This window comes from Lolium rigidum, chromosome 7 (genome assembly GCF_022539505.1).
Source record: "Lolium rigidum isolate FL_2022 chromosome 7, APGP_CSIRO_Lrig_0.1, whole genome shotgun sequence".
Classification (NCBI taxonomy): Eukaryota; Viridiplantae; Streptophyta; class Magnoliopsida; order Poales; family Poaceae; genus Lolium; species Lolium rigidum.
The window spans coordinates 318,525,047-318,542,517 of NC_061514.1; the positions used below are offsets into that span (position 1 = coordinate 318,525,047).

General features: G+C 46.7%; 3 protein-coding genes across 3 annotated transcripts; 2 read left to right on the forward strand and 1 right to left on the reverse strand.

Annotated features, from left to right (window-relative positions):
• Positions 1-1,277: 1,277 nt before the first annotated feature.
• On the reverse strand, positions 1,278-6,082 carry LOC124676479 (protein ROLLING AND ERECT LEAF 2-like). Its single transcript, XM_047212528.1, has 5 exons — positions 5,389-6,082; positions 5,226-5,300; positions 2,994-3,151; positions 2,311-2,534; positions 1,278-2,150 (listed from the first exon to the last, which is right to left on the reverse strand). The coding sequence occupies exons 1-5, from the start codon at positions 5,996-5,998 to the stop codon at positions 1,532-1,534; spliced, it is 1,686 nt and encodes a 561-aa protein (XP_047068484.1). The 5' UTR covers positions 5,999-6,082; the 3' UTR covers positions 1,278-1,531.
• A 2,315-nt stretch (positions 6,083-8,397) lies between these two features.
• Positions 8,398-12,434, forward strand: LOC124675314 (interaptin-like). The gene is made up of 4 exons (XM_047211378.1): positions 8,398-8,756; positions 9,239-11,141; positions 11,400-11,606; positions 11,875-12,434. Exons 1-4 carry the CDS (start codon positions 8,398-8,400, stop codon positions 12,190-12,192), a joined length of 2,787 nt encoding a protein of 928 aa, XP_047067334.1. The 3' UTR covers positions 12,193-12,434.
• Positions 12,435-13,265: 831 nt separating this feature from the next.
• On the forward strand, positions 13,266-14,015 carry LOC124673226 (E3 ubiquitin-protein ligase Arkadia-like). The gene has a single exon (XM_047209347.1). It carries the CDS (start codon positions 13,266-13,268, stop codon positions 13,794-13,796), a length of 531 nt encoding a protein of 176 aa, XP_047065303.1. The 3' UTR covers positions 13,797-14,015.
• Positions 14,016-17,471: the final 3,456 nt, after the last annotated feature.

A 17,471-nucleotide genomic window follows, 5' to 3' on the forward strand; every position in this document is an offset into this window, starting at 1 on the left:
CCGTCTTCAGGTCAATCTTTCAGTCCTGCTGACGATGCAGAGCAAGAGAGATATCTCCAAGTCCAAGGTGACAATTTGTTTGACATGCGCAAGAAATGAATTTAGATTTCTGACGGCAGGATGATCTCACCCGGCGGTAAGCACCCACCCTACATTGTTTAACACTTCCTTCCACACATACACCAGATCAATCGATCGATTCCCTCGTTAAAAATACATAAAACCCTTCATGTGATACTACGCCGTTTTGACTTATCTCACCTGCCCCTCATCCACTTGCTCGATCAGCACAGTGGTCGTACGTACGCGACCCGGAATATATATACACCAACTGGTCTAGCTAGGTCCAAGGACAATGACACAGTTTGAGACTGATTAAGCATAGATTACTTGTCTAAGTGTTCATCCATAGAATAAACTAAGCAGCTCGCCTATCAGCTATCATGCTACCATGTGAGTATGCATGACGGATTCCTTATGGGAGTAGTAAAGCATTTGAAGTTTGGCCCATCTCCTTGTTCCATTTGACACACTTCACGGGGGAACATCCCTATCGATCCTAATACAGTAGGTCAATGCTTGATGGGTAGTAATACTAATACCCCGGAGCTTTGTTGTTTCTTTGCATACAGGGTTTGTCACATGCCACCGCACTGCACTGGACCAGTGTTCAACTTCTGAATTTCAAATTTGAAACACTTGGCTTCTATCTCTCTCTCCTACTGTCCTGCATAGTATGACATGAAAAATGCTGAAGTTGATACACAACAGGCGACTAGCTAGACAAACAGGGTGCACGAGAAACGAAGGGAACACTTTGCCGTGGACGCATCATGGCGAATATGCAATGCAATATTGGGCATGTTGCAATGGCATTTTGACTTTGGCCGTGGAGCCTGGAGCGGTTGTCGTTTCTCGTGGATGCAGCCAACAGAGTCAGGAATCTCGTAGCTCGACATGCTTGTTCGTTTCCTGGATGCCAGACGCATCCCTTGATTCCTCCCATTTTTTCTCATATTTTTTCCCATTACAATACTGTCAACCTAAGCCAGGCATCAAACTATGGAAGCGATGCCTGAATACTAGACTGACTGCTTGTCAGTTTCTTACCTAGTTTATGTATTGGTGTGCTGTCGCAAGTGTCAACGGGTTGAACTATTCAGCCTGCGCCATCTGACAGATATACTTATCCATCTCGAAGCAGTTAACAAATGGAGAGCATACTTCTGCTGAATATTCGTTTATTTTCTGGAAAAGGACGTGTAACAGGGTCACAAGTAGTACTATTTTATGTATTCTGGAAAAAAGATTTAGTTACAGTACCACAAGTTTGAACCATGCATGCTGTCCCCATACTTTGCTGTCTCTCCAGTTGACAGAAAATGGCATATACAGATTTCTATTTTTGGCTACAGCCAGCAAAATTCATATTTACACCAGAAGCTAGCATTTATTTCTTTACTTGACTGTCAAATTAAGAGTGATTCATCAAGTAGCTGTTCACCCAGCTGAGTTACTTGGACTCACTGCTTCAAGCCCCTCTCAGAAGCCTGTCTTTAGCTGCACCGATGCCTTTCTGCAGATCAATGTATTTCTGTACTGAATTTTCTGAAAAGGCTTCAAGCTTCGCTATGAATGTCACGAGATTTGACTGTATATCTGCAGTGGTATAATTTCTAGGGACCCCTTCCTCATCATTTAACGTCTGATCGAGGCCTTGATTCAAATGGCGTGGCAAATGTCTTCTTATATCTGCAGTTAGACCCTCGATAGCTTCTTCCAAGTCTTGGGTCGGTAAATCCTCCAGTAACTTTATCCAGATCTCGCAAGTTGTAAATATGGGAGCAACTGCACACTCTGTTAGTGTAACGTCGACGACGTTCTGCTTCCTGGAGCCCTTCCTCTTCTTCAGAGGTTTCATGCACTTGTGCAGCCACAAGTTTAGGCTGTGTAGGTAAGCCTTGTGTGACGCAATCCAATTTTGGAAGTTCAAGCAAAGTTTGCTGAGCTCAACCGATAGGAGAAGGGCAGCTTGGCATTGAGACTCGGAGTCGAGTGGTATTTCTAGTTTGCACCTGCTGGATAGTAACTTGATGACCGCATGTTGACGCCGATGGCACTGAAGCATGGTTGCCCACATCCTGGTTAAACTGAATGAGAAAAATTAACAGGTACTCCATCAGATACATATAGCTTCCAATATGTTAAGCAATCTTCCTCTTCTGATGCAGTGCACAGTAAGCTGCCATGATCTTATAACACACACCTAAGTGCAGTTTAATCTACATAGATTAAAATGGAAAAACATACTTCTCAATTAGTTTATCCAGCTGTGGTTGAAGCTCTTTATCCCTGAGATCTTCTATGTTCTTAGAAATGAAGTCTATTTTCTGAATAGCCACTAGGACTCTGGAATGCAAGTCTTTTACAGTAGCACGGGTAAAATCAGTAATGATCTGATTTTTCCCTCGTGACTCCTGGTCGCTCAGTTGCTTGCATTTCTCATCATACTTCTTGCAGATGGAGCTGCTGGCCTGAAAGCATAATCACACTTAGGGTTACCAAATGGCAATGGGCCACACAAACTATAAATCATACTACCATATGACAACCTTTATCATTTTTCCTTTTGACATTTCAAGGCACTAACAAATTTTGGCTCTGTGGAACTCTCCATCATATGACCATATGATAATGAGGTCGGGAGAGTGATCCCTTCCATTATCCAAAGAAAACAATGAAAGCTAAATGATCTACTATTACATGAAAAAAGTTATATGTACATGAATTTTAGTACTTCCTCCGGCCCAAATTAACTGGCACCGTGCCAATTAATTTGGGCTGGAGGGAATATCATAATAGTAAATCGGAACAATCAAGATATATTCCATGATGTTCTAAGGAAAGGGAAAAACCGAAAAAAGAGACTGCTAACAGAAATGGGAAACATGCATAAATACTCAAAGGGTGCACATCAAGTAGCATGCTATAACCTTAACTTCATCATAAAGCTTCGTTTCCCAGGCATACAATCTATCTAGCGTTGATGTATGGATGTCAAGAATATGTCCAGCAGGATTTTTTGATGGCGACAACTGTGAAGACACCGATCTATGCCAGGTAAGATACTTTATCTCAGCTTGAGGAGGAGCTGCATTAAACCATGGCGGATTAAATTACTTGTCACTGTAAAAGACCACCTCTGCTCTCATACAATAGAAAACGAAAATGCTGAGCAAAAAAGAGGATAAGATCAATTGCCTGGGGAGCGTATAGCATATAAAACTCATCTCAGTAGAATAGAAAGGAAAATAATAATAATAATAATAATAATAATAATAATAATAATAATAATAATAATAATAATAAACAAATTAAACGAACTTTAAACTACAGAGTATGGTAACAGCTAATAAAATAGTATTACTACGAAGTTTTTGAGGGGTCTGGAGATCCCCTGTCGCCATCGCTGTTTGTTCTGGTGATGAACTCGCTCAACAAGCTCTTGGCGAAGGCCATCGAGCTGGGTGTCCTAAGGCGTCTTGCAAGCCGAGACTTGATGACTTCGGTCTCCTTTTATGCGGACGACGTGGTGATCTTCTATCACCCAGATGAGACGGGGCTGCGAGCTGTTCGTGGTATCCTGGAGCTCTTTGGGGTGGCCTCAGGGTTGCATACCAACTTCGCCAAATGTTCGGTATCCCCGATAGGGTGCTCGGATGAGGAGGCCGATGGCGCTGCTGAGCGCATGGGTTGTCAACTAGCGCCGTTCCCGGTGAAGTACCTCGGCATACCACTGCCTATCAGGAGGTTGACAACTGCCTCTTTCCAGCCTCTGGTAGACCAGATTGCCGACAAACTTCCCACTTGGAGGGCGGCTATGATGCCAAGGGCGGGGCGTCTGACGCTTATTCGCTCGGTGCTCGCAGCGATCCCGCTGCACCAGCTGATGGTGTTGGGGGTCAACAAAACCGCTCGAAGCGAGTCAACAAAATCCCGAGGGGCTTCCTCCGGGCGGCGAGAGCTGATGCCAATGGCGGGCATTGCCACGTCAATTGGGCACGGGTCTCGTCGACCTCCGAGGCTTGGGGGCCTCGGGATTCCGGACCTGGCTCGCACCGCTACCAGCCCTAAGGGTGAGGTGGATATGGAGGATGCATACCGACCCCCTGCGACCTTGGCGCGGGCTGGACATGAACTTCTCGAAGATGGAGTTGGATGCCTTCGCGGTCTCCACCACCATGGTGATCGGGAACGGGGAATCCGCCCTCTTCTGGGAAGACAGATGGCTGGACGGCAAAGCCATGAAGGAGGTGGCGCCTGAGGTATATGCGTTGGTACCAAAGCGCCGGAGAAAGGCGCGTACGGTCCGCCAAGCCCTGATGGACCGCACTTGGATCGCTGACATAGTAGGGCACCGAGCGCTCCGGCACTATGGCGATGACGTGCAGCTGTGGAGCCGGCTCGGGGATACCCAACTCTCGGCGGATCCGGACAAGATGCTTTGGCGTTGGACGACGGATGGCCGCACTCCTCCGGTTCTTGCTATGACGCCCTCTTCCAAGGGGCGATAATTGCGAGCTTCGGAAGTTGAACTGGAAATCCTGGGCGCCGCCAAGGGTGAAATTCTTCTTGTGGCTGGCCTGTCTTGACAGGTGTTGGACGGGGGAGAGGCTGGCCAGACGGGGGTTGCCGCATACCCCCAACTGCCCGCTCAGACCATGCGCCATCTTCTCACAGGCTGCTCGTTCTCCAGGATGGTTTGGTTTGAGGTGCTGTCGTGGATCCGATCCACTTCAAGCCCTCCCATGGCTGAGGGCGACTTCGCGGAGTGGTGGTCCCTGGCGGTGCGGACCGCTCCTCGCCAGCTACGCAAAGTCACTTCGTCGGTTATCATGCTTACGGCATGGTGGATATGGAAGCATCGAAACGCGGTGGTCTTCGACAACGCGTGGCCTTCGGTGACGACCCTATTCAACGATATCGTGGCGGAAGCGCGGCAATGGGCGGACGCGGGAGCCCGGGGTGTGCGCCTTCTGCTCCCCTAGACTAGGTTTCCTTTTCTTGGGTCGAGTTGTACGGCGTGGTGTTCGTCCGGTTTCGGGCTTGTACATATAACCTTCTTTTCTATCAATGCATCGAAACGCAAGTCTTTTGCGTTTTCGCGAATTTTTTTTTTAACACGGGGACATGTTAACAGTAATAAGTTCAAAGAGACAACTTACGTTCAGGAACAGAAACCTCCTCTTTGCAGCAGATGAAAAATGTTGCAAGAAAATTTGATGCATTTGATCCATGTGCTGCATCAGAATATTAATTTGAACAAATGTCAAGAGAAGCTGAAAAAATGGAACATGCAACACAAATATACGTTGTTTGACATCTAACCTATTTCTTCAGATAGCAGAGGGCGGAACTGGATTTTATCTTCTTCCAGAATCATAGGGACTTGTTCTCCAGAATCACCTGCCCTAAAGAATAATATCTCAATCTCTTTCATGCATAAAGATAAGTCCCTCACCACATTGCTTACATCAGGATAAGGTTCCTTGGAGTCCATGTGACGAGTAGTCGCAGAAGATGACACCACATTAACTAGGGTCAGGGCAGGAATTTCATCATTTTCATTTGTAATAACATCTAATACTCTGCTCTTGTGTTTGAGGCTGTATGCTGAAGCAATATTTTCTGAAGCTACACTTTTTGAGGCATGATATGCGGTTGACTGTTCTGTTGAAGTACTACGGTTCTTGGCCACCTGCTCAAATGTTTCAGTGGATGGATCTGAATCTGCAAAATCATCCTCATTTGCAGCACCATTATCTCCTTCAAAACATTTTTTCAGAAGAGAACCTGTGTCTTTAAGCGATACTATATAATCGTAGTGAGTAGATGCAAGAGCGCATCGTCTATCAAGTGCCTCTCTTACAAAACGCTTCCTCTCCTGGCATAACACAAGGACCTTGTCATCTTCCATCTTAGAAGATGTCACCCCCATTTTCAGGTGCAACAGCCAGCGGCATGCAAAGTCGCACAAAGATTACCCGCACATGCGAATCCGAGGACATTCATGGAAGTTAACCGCAGATCCCTGGCTGTTATTCGTAAACAATGGCGTTAGAATTAGTGCCTGTGAAGCTGTAATATTTTGAATCATCACAGTTAAACGATTTACTAATATTGGCAAAGTCAACAAGACTGATGTACCCACTAAGTGCAATAAGGATACATCATACATCAACACTCATTATCCAGAAGCAAGAGATTCATCATGTGAAACAAATTACCACTATTTATTTTGAAACGTTTAACTGGAAACAGATAAAATTGAAGGCAGAATAACTGAGCTGTTAGAATGTCAGTTAATCTATTCGTAAGAGTGTGTTCAGTTAGTTCGTCAGCTATATTCAGGGTTTTTAGTTACGCTAGTTTCCCGTTTGGCTTGACCCGATCTACCCCTGTAAACATGATCTCCTGGATGTGGGATGTCACGTTCAACCGAGGGCGTCGTGTAGCCGGACACTATGAATTTCTTGTTGAATAAAAAACAGGCAAGAACGCAGAAAAGCTGCAAGTTGTTCGCAGCGCAAATACTGTCTCCACTCTGAATATCACTGAACTTTCGTTCTCTGAAACAACACATAGAATTGAACCGATTATCATGGAAGTATCAAGTATAACACTAATCCCTAAGGAAAAAAATCAAGTATGGAACAGTACCAAAGGTGTCAAGGTTCAATGAAACAGAACTCTGCTAATTTGCATCAAGGTTCATCAGTCATCACCGAAAACCCACACAACTGTACATGATTGAGCTACCAAGGTAAAGCTATTAAAAAATCTAATTTTCTAGCAGCAGAGTCAACGAACCAAATTGTACGCGTGGAACCAAAAAGAAGCATTTCCAAACTGTAACCAAATTATACTGTCGCCAAATTCGAACCGATGAAACACACTCTCTCGACTATTAATCCAATTAGGAGAACACAGATTACGCTAACTAACTAAACCACCACGATTTCAAATAAAGGGAACTATGTGAATCACCATTATGAGGCCAACTGGTATTAGTAATGTTCCTTTTTTTTTTTTGCGGGTTGTAGTAATGTTCCTCTATAATCCACTGGCACAGTGGCACTCCACCTAGCACACCCGCAAATCCATTTCCCCACCCAAAAGAGAAAAAATAGAAAAAATTAAAATCACCTTGCTGGGCAGCCAATGGACCACTACCAGGTTGATACCCGCCTCCCCGGCCGGCGCGGTTTTCTCCTGATACTTCAGCGACTCGCTCCACCTCGATGAGCGCGGCGGAGTGACGGGGGCGGGAAGCAGAGAGCGGGTCGAGGGAAGACGAGGCGCATAGCAGGGCGCCATTGCCGTCGCCTATAGGCATCGCCGGAGGGGAGGGGAGCGCCATCATTCCGCGGCGGAGTAACTGCAGATGCGAGCGTGTGTGGCGCAACTCCACTCCACGGGCCTTCTCAGAGTGGGCCCCCACAGAGAAGTCACTCTCCCTGTCGAGTCCTAATCCAGCTCGCATTTATGGCACATGCGGCCCATCTCCTTAGACAGTCCGGCCCACCGGGAGACCCATCTCGCTTCAGGATCCGGCCCATCTAAACCCGCTCCCGTCTCCTACCATTCACGTCCCAGTTCAAACCTCCTGGATTCGCGTCTCCTCTCCTCCCGAAATCATATCTCTTTCTTCCGCTCCCAAAAGCTCACGATTCCATTCCAGGACCCAAATCTTCGCAGTAATTGGAGCGCGCTTAATCAGCGGCGCCGGCCCCGGATTCCCGACCGTTGCCGCAGGCGGCGCACACAGGTTGGCTGGCGTCCTGCTCCTCCTCCTCTCGCCTCTCCGTTTCTTGGTGGTCAGTTCTCCGTTCTTGTTTCGGGCTGTTCCGCTGTTTGTAAATTCCGAGTTGGATTCGTGTGCTCCGCCACTCGGTGGTTCTGAATCGCGGGGTGAAGTTCGGTTTGGTTCTTGGGGTGCTGGGCGGGGGATTGGAGCGGCGTGGGTTGTGTGTGTGACCTGTTCGACCAATTTCCTCACCCGACTTAGTTTGGTGCGGCGGTCCGGGAAGTCCATGCTAGCTTGGTATCTTGCAAAGTGTAAATGTTACTGTGCGAATCTTGCTGCGGATGTACTTCCGTGCCTGGTTCCCAACTCCCCTGTCGATTTATTCTTGTCTACCTCTACTTCCTCAAGAAATGATTTGGTGTAGCATCTGGCTTCTCTACAATTTATTAGTAAATGAACTAGGGTTACTCAGTACTCCAACTTGTTTTACATGATTTATCTACTCCGTGGTTACTTCTTCGCTGACCAAGATCCGATCCACGCAGGCACTCATTCGCGGGGATCTGTGAACCCACAGCAGTTCCTCTAAGATGCGGCGATTCTTTTTCTTCGGATCCTCCACATCAAACGAGGGGAACGGCAGTGGGACACCAGGCGAGGATGGCAAGAGCAAGCATAAGAGTAAGAAGGCAGTGGAGGAAGGCGAGGGCAATGCCAACTCTAGTTCCAGATCCGATGACCGTGGTGCAAGGATATCCAGATCACGGAGCCGCCGCGGAAAGCTAAACAACGAGGAGCCATCCAACCCGAGGCAGCTCAGGAGGTGCATGTCGTTCTCGTCCGCGGCCACCAACAGCTGCTTGAAGGAACGGAGCTTTAGCTTCTCGGGCGATGTTCCTGGCTCTTTCTACAATGAGTCTGATGCGCCTCACCATGCCGAAGATGTCAAGTAAGTTTTTGGTTTACATGTTCTGATGTTGGTTGTTGTCAGTATCCCAGTAAATCTTGGATGTTTGCCATCATTGATCAAACTAGTAGAGGGTATTGACGCGAGTGATCTGTCGTTCCATTCTAGTAGTGACAAGAAAAGGAAAATGAAAACAGATCAGGATACGCTTGTTATGTGAATCTGCAAAGACCACTCAGTCTAATCCATGAGCCATATTTGTAAATGCTTGATTATTTGTCATATGCCCTTGCAAATTTTCAGTTTCAATGTGCATGCAGCTTATATAGAATTTTTCCTAGATGTGTAACACTTGTGGTCACATCTGATCCTAATCGTTCTTCTAGCTTTGCTTTACGATGAAAACTTGTTCTTGTGACCGGCTTCCATTTCATCTGTAAGATTATAACAGTTCTCTGGTTATATATGTAAGAGTTGTCCTATAGAGCTCCCATTCTAAATCGTTCTGATTATTTTACTTGCAGTCACTATGCATGGTCACCAGAAAGGCATCCAGTCTCAAGAGAACACTCTATAAAGGTTCCAAAAGCACATTCAGTTCTGGAAACTGATTCTCCTCGTTCAAGATGTCATTCATGCTCAACAGGGCACTCTCCTCCTACCTCCCCTGTTGCCCTGAGATGCAGGTCTACAAGGCTAGGCAATTTACTGAACAAGAATGAAGTTCTGGATAGGTACATTGAGGGAGAGCAGGAAGCTGCCATTCAAAGCGAGAAACGAAGGCAGAGCTCTCCCACCAGATCTGTGGGTTCGAGTTCAAGAAGGCCACCTCGACCCCATTATGCAGTGCCATCTTTTCAAAAGTCGGTGAAAGAGAGCCTTGAGACCTACCCAAATGTGAATGGAAATGATGCCTATCTCCATCAACTCGCTCAAGAACGTGCAAATGACTCCTACAAGAATACAACTCTTAGCAATGCAAGTAAAAATCATGCAAGTGTTTTGGATGATTTTGGAAGATTTCCGCATGTAGAAGATTACAAATCAGAAAGTTTTCCATCTGTTGAAGATATCTACGAGGACTTTCAAGATGTGCAACTTTCAAATGTAATTCAGGATGCCCCCCAGAATTATCATGATAATGACATGGACTTTGCCCTAGAAGAGCAAGAAACTGATGGCAAGTTGCTTCAGAGGGCAAAAGAAGTTGAAGAGAGGTTTATAGCTCTCTCTGGAGACAGTTATGAGCTTAACATGTCCAGGTATAAGCGACTAAGTTCAAATGAAATGTTCCAGTTACTTCAGTGTTTGACTGAAGATAGGAGGCAGCTAGCAGATGAACTGTCTTCACAGATTAAGGCACGCCTTACTGAAAGGTTTAATGCCAAAGAGCAGTACAAACGATCAATGAAGGAATCGGACATCAGAGCAAGAAAGTTGGAGAAGGAGAAGACTGAAATGCAAAGTGCTCTGGAGAGAGAGATTGACAGGAGGTCAAACGACTGGTCAGCCAGGCTATCGAGGTTTCAATCTGAAGAAGAGAGACTACGTGAACGAGTGAGAGAACTTGCAGAGAAAAATGTCTCCTTTCAGAGAGAACTCACTTCTATTGAGGCAAACAGAGTTGATGCATCTGAAAAGGTTGCAAGTTTGGAGATGCAAAATATAAAACTAACCGATGAGCTAGAGAAAGTCAGAAAAGAGCACGACAATCTCCAAAAATCTTCAGTAGAGTTGCATGCTCAGTTTACCAAGGTTGCAGAGGAAAAGGGTCATATCAGAGGATTCTTGAAAGATAAGGATGGTGATAACAAGGCATTGCACCAAGTGGTTGCAAGGCTACAAACAATATGCAATGAACAAGAAAAGACAATTGCTGGTCTGAGACAGGGGTTCAGTGCTGAATTAGATAAGGAATCTGCTGGATGCAGCAGTGAGAGAAAGAGTAGGATGCAGATAGAGCTTATTAGACTGACAGGAGTGGAGCAGAAGTTGAGAGGTGAAGTTCAGTCTCGGCGTCTTGAAGTAGAAGCTCTTAGGCAAGAGAACATTGCACTCTTAAATCGTCTACAAAGTACTGAAAATGGATCAAGCTTCTCCTCAATTCGGTTTGCCCAGGAACTTCAGGCCAGAGTGGACAATTTGCAGATACAAGGCTTGTCGTTGCTTGATAAGACTAGCCAACTTTGCACCAAATTGTTGGACCTCGTGAAATGCAGGAGGCACGAAAATGAACATGACACAGATATTGATGCATTAGACTACACACTGGAGTTCCAGAGCATCAAAGCTGGAATTGAGAACATGAAAAGAAGCTTGCGGGCAACCAATGCTGTGCTTGCTGAAAAGCAGAATTTGATAGAAAAATCTGGAGAGGCTGCGGCTGGAGGTACTTCTCCCAGGGTGCAGAAGGATGAGTTGTATCTGGTAAGCAAGCACGTATTCTATGCACTAACTTATTTTCTTATTATGCTAAGCTGTTTCCTTTTTCTGTTGGGATAAGAACCATAGATTGATTCAAGAGTCACATGTATGTTTTTGTAAGGAAACCATGACATAAGATCTTTTATGTGATATCTCTAGTGTGTTGAGTCAGATCAGGAGCTTGCTTAAACAAACTATTATGGAAACTATAAATGTTTCAGATCCTTGATCCAATTTTCCCATTATTTGTTCTTACTGTAGGTTGATTCTGAATTCAAGCTGAAAGAGGAGGCTCTTCTCAGTAGAGTACTAAAGGAGGCACTTTTGTCGAAGGAGCTTGACATTGAGCAGCTGCAGTCAGACGTGGCATCTTTGCTTCGTCTCCAAGATGTGATGAGAAATGAGGTCCAGAGAGTCCAAGATGAACTGTCTTGCATCACCCACAAGGCTAAACATATGGAGCTTCAGGTATCATCCTATCCCTATATTCCCTAACAAGCCTGTACTTGATTTTTGTTTGTCTGGTAATATGTGGGTTTGGACAATGACCTTAATGATGGATGTTGTAAATCAACTTATTTAAGCAGCCTTTTTTTTCTCCAGCTAGTCCTGGCCACACTAGAATTTTGTTTTGATGCTGGATTCTTCTATGTTTGTGGCACCTTTGTTGCAAATACACCTTGAGCGTCTGCAGCCTGTATCCTTTGTTTGTTCACATATTCGTTGCACCTGGCAGGGTTCGAAGAAAGACGAGTCGATCAACCAAATCCAGCAGGATTTCCAGGAATCCTCCAAGGAGCTAAGTTCCCTCAGAGGACAGCTGAAGATAGTCACCGATGAACGGGACCTCTCGTGGCAGGAAGCAAAGCAGCTTCGCAGAACAACAACTGTCATGCAGAACGAGATCGGCTCACTCAAGAAGAAGATCGAATCCCTTGAGGAAGACATCCTTGTTAAAGAGGGGCAGATCTCGATACTACAGGACAACATCTACAAGCCTCCGCTCGACTTCATCTGCAGCCCTACAACGATGAAGCAATTCGGCATGGAGTGAAAAAGTTGCATAGCAAAAGGAAGGTTTTGCAGCAGTCCTTGGGTAATATATATAGCTTTTCTTATATACTTTCGTGAACAGGGAGAGATAGATGCCTATGGTGCATAGGCTGTTCATATGCTTCCATAGTATCTTGGGTACACCATAGTCTTTACACCCTTTTTGTAAAGCAATGCATATACATCACAACCTGTGATGGTCTTGCTGCGGTCTGAAGTTTCTGCACTATGAGATCTTTGTGATGGTAATGTGAACCGTCCCTTTCCTTGGTTTCCAATTTATTTTCGTTCGCTGGTCACTGTATGTATTGCGTGGTTAGTTCTGTAACTGAGCAGCATAACACCTTGTGCTAAGCAATGCATACATCTGTCACCGACGGTTTCAAGTCTTGATAACCATTTTAATTAGCTCCTGGATTAGGATGTGTCTGGCGATGTGTAACTATCGTGCATTTTAACTACTCCTACCCAATTTGTATTTGTTCACTTGTCCACTGTACACATGGCCTTGGCGTGCTGTGAACTTCACATTTGTCACAATTTATTTCCCAGTGGCGACTGCTTGAGAGCTGAGAGTTACGGACGTGGACTTACATGACATGTTGCTACATCAAGCAACTTGCATTTGACCATGTTGTAATGCAATGTGGGTAAGTTCACTGTTCTGGATATGGTTTGAATGATTGTATCCAACTATTCAATATTCATTACCAAAAGGAAAATAATGTACTAACAGATGTCTCGAGGGAAAAATGGTTTTGTGCACAAGTGGGGTGGGGGTCAGGAGTCACTTGCATATAGTAGTCGCATTGAACCGCAAGATCACACGAGCTCTGACTCGAAGAATGATTTTCTTTCCTTGGGGTGGCGTCGTTATCCCTGAGAGGAACCCGGCTTCAATGCGGCGCCGATCGTGTCACCTCTATCTATCAAAGGTCAAAATGACGCTCCATGTCCCGGTGCCGCAGCCCCACCCGCCTGCTTATATCGCCCAAAGCGACGAGCCCAGGCTAGGTAGACGAGAGGTACGGTACAGTACGTGACCAAACAAGCAGAGAAGAGAAGAGATCGGCCATGGCAAGCGTGTCCACGCTCCTGTTCGTGGCCGTTCTACCTCCGCTGGCCGTGCTCCTGATCACCGTGGCCGGCCGCGCCGCCGTGCGCGGGGTGGGCGCGCTGGCGCGCGCGCACTTCGCGTGGCCGGCGGGGTCGCCGTTCATGCACGTGGATCAGGCGCTGCGGAAGGGCGGCAGGTGGGCGGCGCTGGGGCAGCGTGACCACGAGCTGCGCGTGACGCTGCATCGCCGGAGGAAGAACCAAGGCGGCGGAGTGGATGAGCCGGCGGTGGAGTGCGTGTTCTGCCTGAGCGGCGTGGAGGAGGGGGAGGAGGTGCGGGAGCTGCGGTGCCGGCACGTGTTCCACAGGGCGTGCCTGGACCGGTGGCTGGCGACGCCGCCCGCCACGTGCCCGCTCTGCCGCTCCCGCCTCCTGACGACGCCGCCGCGCGCCGGCGAGGAGGAGGAGGAGCTGGACCTGGACTCCGACCTGGTGCTGCTCATGGCGTACGTGCACGGCGGCGGCAGCAACTGGTTCTGGTCGCCATGATCCATGCCCCATATCGTCGTTTCTGTACAGCGAGCTAGCGTACGTGCACTGGTACGCCGTACACGTACGTACGGCGGTCCGCACGTCGTCTCGGCAGTTTTTTGTTATTGTTTTCTGAGCTTGATGGAGCCATTTCTAGTTTATTTCTTTTCTTTTTTGGCGGGATTGTGTACGGAGGATTGTGGATGGCATGGGAGCTCCGAGCTCAGCTTATTTTTGCAGTTTGTTAATGGCGGTGCATGCGCGCTCGCACTACATACAGGGTGACAGAGCGTGCTGCTTGGTGGCCGCCACGTACGTCTCGGCGGGCGCACGTTGTTCCCGCCTGCCTCGACGTGTGTCATGACGACGGCCTCGTGTGCACGCAGCCGCAGGCACAGCTAGTCGCATGCATCTTTTTTTCAGCTTTTAATGGCTTGCGTTGACAGTGTCGATCTGGCCTTAACTTCATCGACGGTGGCATGGAAATATCGGACCCAAAGTCTTAGTCGACGACGTGGACGAAAGATAGGAGTTGCTGCGGATATATATGATATTGCACCGTGGAAAACGAGCATCATCATTGTATAATCGCACAACACACGTGCACTGACGCATCAGTGTCGAGGACGAATGCACGATGCATCCAAAGGAATGGCTATGGCATATGACACGTACGGATGTAAATAATACGGGTGATTTTCGTTTCAAATTCGCGTCCTTTTTGATGATATGGTGTGCACATTATCAATCAACCGAGTGTAAATTTAGATGTAAATATTGGTCAGAGGATAACGGATATGATATAGAAAGCATTGAGCGTTCTCAAGGGATCAAATTCCCCGATCCCCTTGTCCGTGGCCATCCGTTGAGATAAATCTAACCATCAACATACGGGTCAATAGTCTCGCGGAAAAAAAAAACAAGAAGGAAAACACTCCCATCGTCCTCCTCCTCCCGACCCCTCATGTAGAGAGGATCTCGGCATCATCAGCAACTTCGGCTGGGAGGAGCGCCGGCGACATTGAACCCGGCTTGAAGCACCCGATCCCGACAACAACACCGCTGCCCACGCTCGCCTCTACACATGCAGGGAAGCTCTGGCTGCTCCTTACAGTACGAAAACCTCCTATTGGCAGAAACTTCGTCGCCGTACGCAACAGCGCCCCTCGTTATATAGTCATAGCACTGCTATGGCCGGCCCGCGCCGGTAAGTGACGGAGGTGGAAAGCTTGCCGCAACGCCAACAACCGCTGGTAGGCAGCCACTTGTAGCAAAGCCAGCAAAAGGTTGTAGCACAGCCAACCGCAGATTGTAACAGAGCCAGCTAGAGATTGTAGCACAGAGTCGGCGGGCGCTTGTAGCAGAGGGGTTAGCCCTTTGTGGCAGCGGGGGACGATGGCGTGCGGTGGTGGTAGCATCAATGCTGCATCGGTAGGGGGAGGTGATGTCTACGGGTGCTTCTATTCTTGTAGACAGTGTTGGGCCTCCAAGAGCAGAGGTTTGTAGAACAGCAGCAAGTTTCCCTTAAGTGGATTACCCAAGGTTTATCGAACTCAGGGAGGAAGAGGTCAAAGATATCCCTCTAATGCAACCCTGCAACCACAAAGCAAGAAGTCTCTTGTGTCCCCAACACACCTAATAGGTGCACTAGTTCGGCGAAGAGATAGTGAAATACAAGTGGTATGAATGAATATGAGCAGTAGTACGGCGCCGGAAAATAGCTCGCTGGCGTGCGGTTGATGGTAGTAATATTGCGGGAAGTAAACATGCGGTAGTAACGCAGCGAGTAGTAACGCATAAAAACAAGTAACAAGCAGTGATTGCAGTATTTAGGAACAAGGCCTAGGGATTAGACTTTCACTAGTGGACACTCTCAACATTGATCACATAACAGAATAGATAAATGCATACTCTACACTCTCTTGTTGGATGATGAACACAACCCTCAATGCCGGAGTTAACAAGCTCCACAATTCAATGTTCATATTTAAGTAACCTTAGAGTGTAAGATAGATCAATACGACTAAACCAAGTACTAACGTAGCATGCATACTGTCACCTTCATGCTTATGTAGGAGGAATAATACACATCAATACTATCATAGCAATAGTTAACTTCGCAATCTACAAGAGATCATGATCATAGCATAAACCAAGTACTAACACGGATGCACACACTCGTCACCATTACATCGTGCGGGAGGATTAAAACTACTTTAATAACATCACTAGAGTAGCACATAGATAAATTGTGATACAAAACACATTGCAATCATAAAGAGATATAAATAAGCACTTCACTATGCCATTCATAACGGTGAATAAGTATTCTGTGAAATATAGCCTAAGAGACCCACACGGTGCACACACTGTCACCTTTACACACGTGGGACAAGGAGTCTCCAGGAGATCACATAAGTAAAACTCACTTGACTAGCATAATGACATCTAGATTACAAGCATCATCATATTAATCTCAATCATGTAAGGCAGCTCATGAGATTATTGTATTGAAGTACATAGGAGAGAGATGAACCACATAGCTACCGGTACAGCCCCGAGCCTCGATGGAGAACTACCCCTCTTCATGGGAGCAGCAGCGGTGATGAAGATGGCGGTGGAGATGGCAGCGGTGTCGATGGGGAAGCCTTCCGGGGGCACTTCCCCGCTCCGGCAGGGTGCCGGAACAGAGACTCCTGTCCCCCAGATCTTGGCTTCGCGATGGCGGCGGCTCTGGAAGGTTTCGCGTACCGTGGCTTCCTCCCTAAGGGTTTTCGACGCAGGGGCTTTATATAGGCGAAAGGGCAGCGTCAGAAGGTCGAAGGGGCGACGACACCATAGGCTGGCGCGGCCAGGGCCCAGGCCGCGCCACCCTATCATCTGGGGCCCACAGGGCCCTCCTCCGCGGCTCTCGGGTGTTCTGGATGCTTCCGGGCAAAATAGGAACCCGGGCGTTGATTTCGTCCAATTCCGAGAATATTTCGTTACTAGGATTTCTGAAACCAAAAACAGCAGAAAACGGAACCGGCACTTCGGCATCTTGTTAATAGGTTAGTTCCGGAAAATGCACGAATATGACATATAATGTGCATAAAACATGTAGGTATCATCAATAAAGTAGCATGGAACATAAGAAATTATCGATACGTTGGAGACGTATCAGCATCCCCAAGCTTAGTTCTGCTCGTCCCGAAGCGAGTAAAACGATAACAAAGATAATTTCTGAAGTGACATGCCATCATAAACTTGATCATATTGTAAACATATGTAATGAATGCAGCGATCAAAACAATGGTAATGACATGAGTAAACAACTGAATCATAAAGCAAAGACTTTTCATGAATAGCACTTTCAAGACATGCATCAATAAGTCTTGCATAAGAGTTAACTCATAAAGCAATAATTTAAAGTATAGACATTGAAGCAACACAATGGAAGATTAAGTTTCAGCGGTTGCTTTCAACTTGTAACATGTATATCTCATGGATAATTGTCAACATAGAGTAATATAACAAATGCAATAAGCAAGTATGTAAGAATCAATGCACAGTTCACACAAGTGTTTGCTTCTTGGGATGGAGAGAAATAGGTGAACTGACTCAACATAAAGGTAAAAGAATGGTCCTTCAAAGAGGAAAGCATCGATTGCTATATTTGTGCTAGAGCTTTGGTTTTGAAAACATAAAGAGAGC